This window comes from Apis dorsata, unplaced genomic scaffold (genome assembly GCF_000469605.1).
Source record: "Apis dorsata unplaced genomic scaffold, Apis dorsata 1.3 scaffold_99, whole genome shotgun sequence".
Taxonomy (NCBI): domain Eukaryota; kingdom Metazoa; phylum Arthropoda; class Insecta; order Hymenoptera; family Apidae; genus Apis; species Apis dorsata.
The window spans coordinates 317,540-320,203 of record NW_006263397.1 but is presented as its reverse complement, the minus strand read 5'-3'; the positions used below and the strand labels follow the sequence as shown (position 1 = coordinate 320,203).

The 2,664-nt window shown below is 42.1% G+C and overlaps 1 protein-coding gene across 1 annotated transcript in view; it reads left to right on the top strand.

Annotated features, from left to right (window-relative positions):
• Positions 1-6: 6 nt before the first annotated feature.
• LOC102671115 (paired box protein Pax-5-like) overlaps positions 7-2,664 on the top strand; it is a 135,173-nt gene continuing 132,515 nt past the window's right edge. Inside the window, exon 1 of the mRNA XM_031508790.1 lies at positions 7-254. Coding sequence (XP_031364650.1) covers positions 53-254 — 202 coding nt within the window. The 5' untranslated portion in view covers positions 7-52. The remainder of the gene's footprint in view (positions 255-2,664) is intronic.

Genomic DNA, 2,664 nt, shown 5'->3' with positions numbered 1-2,664 from the left:
CGAGGCGGAGGAGGGTGGAGGAAGGCGAGGATCGGAGGAAGGGTGGCGTGCTATGATCAGCATGGAGCTTCCGGCGCACACGACGCAGCATGGTGCTCTTCACCTGGGGGTCGGGGTCGGGGTCAACCCAGGTGACCCAGCCGGAAGTGCCCTGACCGCCATTCATCCGCATCCTCAGGACGCCCTGGCCCTCCACCACCATAATCACGGAGCTGCAACACCCGGAGGTATGCACGAGGACTCCAAGAAAAAACGTATGTTTCTTCTTACGAATCCATTTTCCATTTTCCCATATTTTACACATTCAAAAAATCAAACGTAGGAAAGAGTTAAAAAATATTTTTAACTTGTTTCGAAAATATTATTATTATTATTATTATTATTATTATTAGATTAAATGTTTAGACGAAGACACTTTCCTACGATAATTTACTTTAATTTAATTTTTTAAGCTTTGATCTTGAAGTAATAATTGGAATATTTCTTTCTTTTTTTTTTTTTTTGGAAATTTGCTAATCAGTTTCAGTCGAAGAAAGAAAGATAGAATTCTGTGAATAATTTCTTTTTCTTTTTTTATGGTTTGATGGAATCGCTATCGAGTTCATGACAATTTCATTCATCGACTCATCCGGGACAAACGAGTTTCGGCGAGGTTAATGTTTCATCGCGGTAATTGGTCTTCTTCTTGTCCGCGTTGTCGAGCCGACGTCCACCCAACAAAAACGGGGCACGGGTGATGCCGACACTTGTATACTGGTTCTTCGCCTGCCTCCAATGTATCAGCACGCTTCTGGACATTCCTCAGATTCTTTTCTCCCCATCGTCTTCTTCTTCTTTCTTCTATTACGGAGCAATGTAAATTTCTTTTGCTCCTCCTTCGACCTCCGCCTATTTTATTCTATTCACTCACGATGACTCATTTATCCAAGAATTCCTCCATTTTTTTCCCCAGAAAAATTCAAATATCAAATGCCACCATCGCCAATCAATTTTCAAATCTCGAAAGACACAATATTAATATAGAGTAAATATTCTTCTTATAAAAAGAATGAATTGGAATAATTTCCAATGGATAAATACCAATCTTACATTTCATCCCTTCCAAATTTTTATAATATACTATGTTAAAATCTATCTATCCCCTCGAACATTCCTTCTCAACCCTCCCTCCCCACTATTCAAATTTAAAGAGAGCAAGAGAAATTCATCCGAGATCCCAAGAGAAGCAACACCTTGCCAAGTGTCATCCGACAATTCCCGGAGGAGGACGAGGCATCCTCTCGATCGAGAATACTTTTTCAGACTTTTTCTCCCCCTCGAAGCGGACGTAGCGACAGCTAATAAACGCGGTCATATTTTTCGCTTGATCCCGAGCCAATAGGAATGTTGTACCCCGGCAAAAAGCACGGGGCACGTGCTTCGCGGAAAGCCTTCGCGATAAATCTTCGCTCCGAGGACTGTGCAGCAGCTCGAGAGAGTGGCTGCACAGCCAGCCTCTTCCAGCCGCCGATCTCGGTGCGCGATGACGGTGCAACACTTAGTGTTGCCGCTGAGTCAACTTGGAATCCGGGGAATACGTTCGATCGGTGGAATAACTCTTTCCGCAGAAAATCGACCTTGTTTCCAGTTTACGGCCGTATCCATCGTGGAGTAAGAGCAAGAGGAGGAGGAGGAGGAGGAGGATTTTACGATCGACGTTATACGTCTTCGGGGAAGACGAATGGTTCCACTTTCGGACGCGATTTATTTGTCAATTAGCTCGATACCTGAAGATGATTTACGGCACAATTGTCCATGGAGGCTTGATCTCCTGTCCCGTTCCGGGCAAAATTAGCGAGCTTCGAGTTTATGGATTTATTCGATCCATTCGGAATTCTACTTGTGCTTTTTGTCACTAATAAACTGATAAATGGGAGCATTTTGTTTCTTACTTTTCTTCTTTGTGTATTGAATAAAGATCGATCGAATAGAGGGATAAAAGAAAATAGAGGATAAAAGAAAAAAGGGATTCTTAAATACCTTTCCCAAACAGAGAGAAAAATAACTTTTCAAATCTCACTTTCTATTCTACGATTTTATTCTACGATACAAATTGGGAAAGAGAGAAATCTTTCCCCAAGATAAAACAGATTCCTCGAAAGATTTCTCGAGGCGGTGGAAATAACGGTTCCCTTAAAATCTCTTCATTAAACCGTAATGACACACCGGTATATATATACGTAAAGGAACCCTGTTATCCGGGGTTGCTTATCCCCACATCGATATCGGCTTAATTGAATCTTATCCTCGCGGGACATCGTGCCGGGGCGATACGTGCCGATCCTTCATCAAAGACCGCCAGAACAAGAGCCGCGTGAAAGGCCTCCTTGTTCCGTACGGAACAATCGAGTTAGCTCAACTTGCCCCGAGTTCCACGGCAACGATCTTTTCGAGCACACGTACACGTATACACGGTGTGCTTCGCGTGTTCTAGCTCGCCTACTTTGCCCATAAAATTCGATAACGCGTCACGGAATAATAATAATCCGATAGATTTCCAAATTTTACGAAATTTAAAAAAAGAAAACATATATTCGATAATTTTCAAACAGAAGAGATCTCTATTATACGTTAATAGAAATTATTATTGTTCATTACTTTTCTCCCTTCCAAAATTCACGGAAT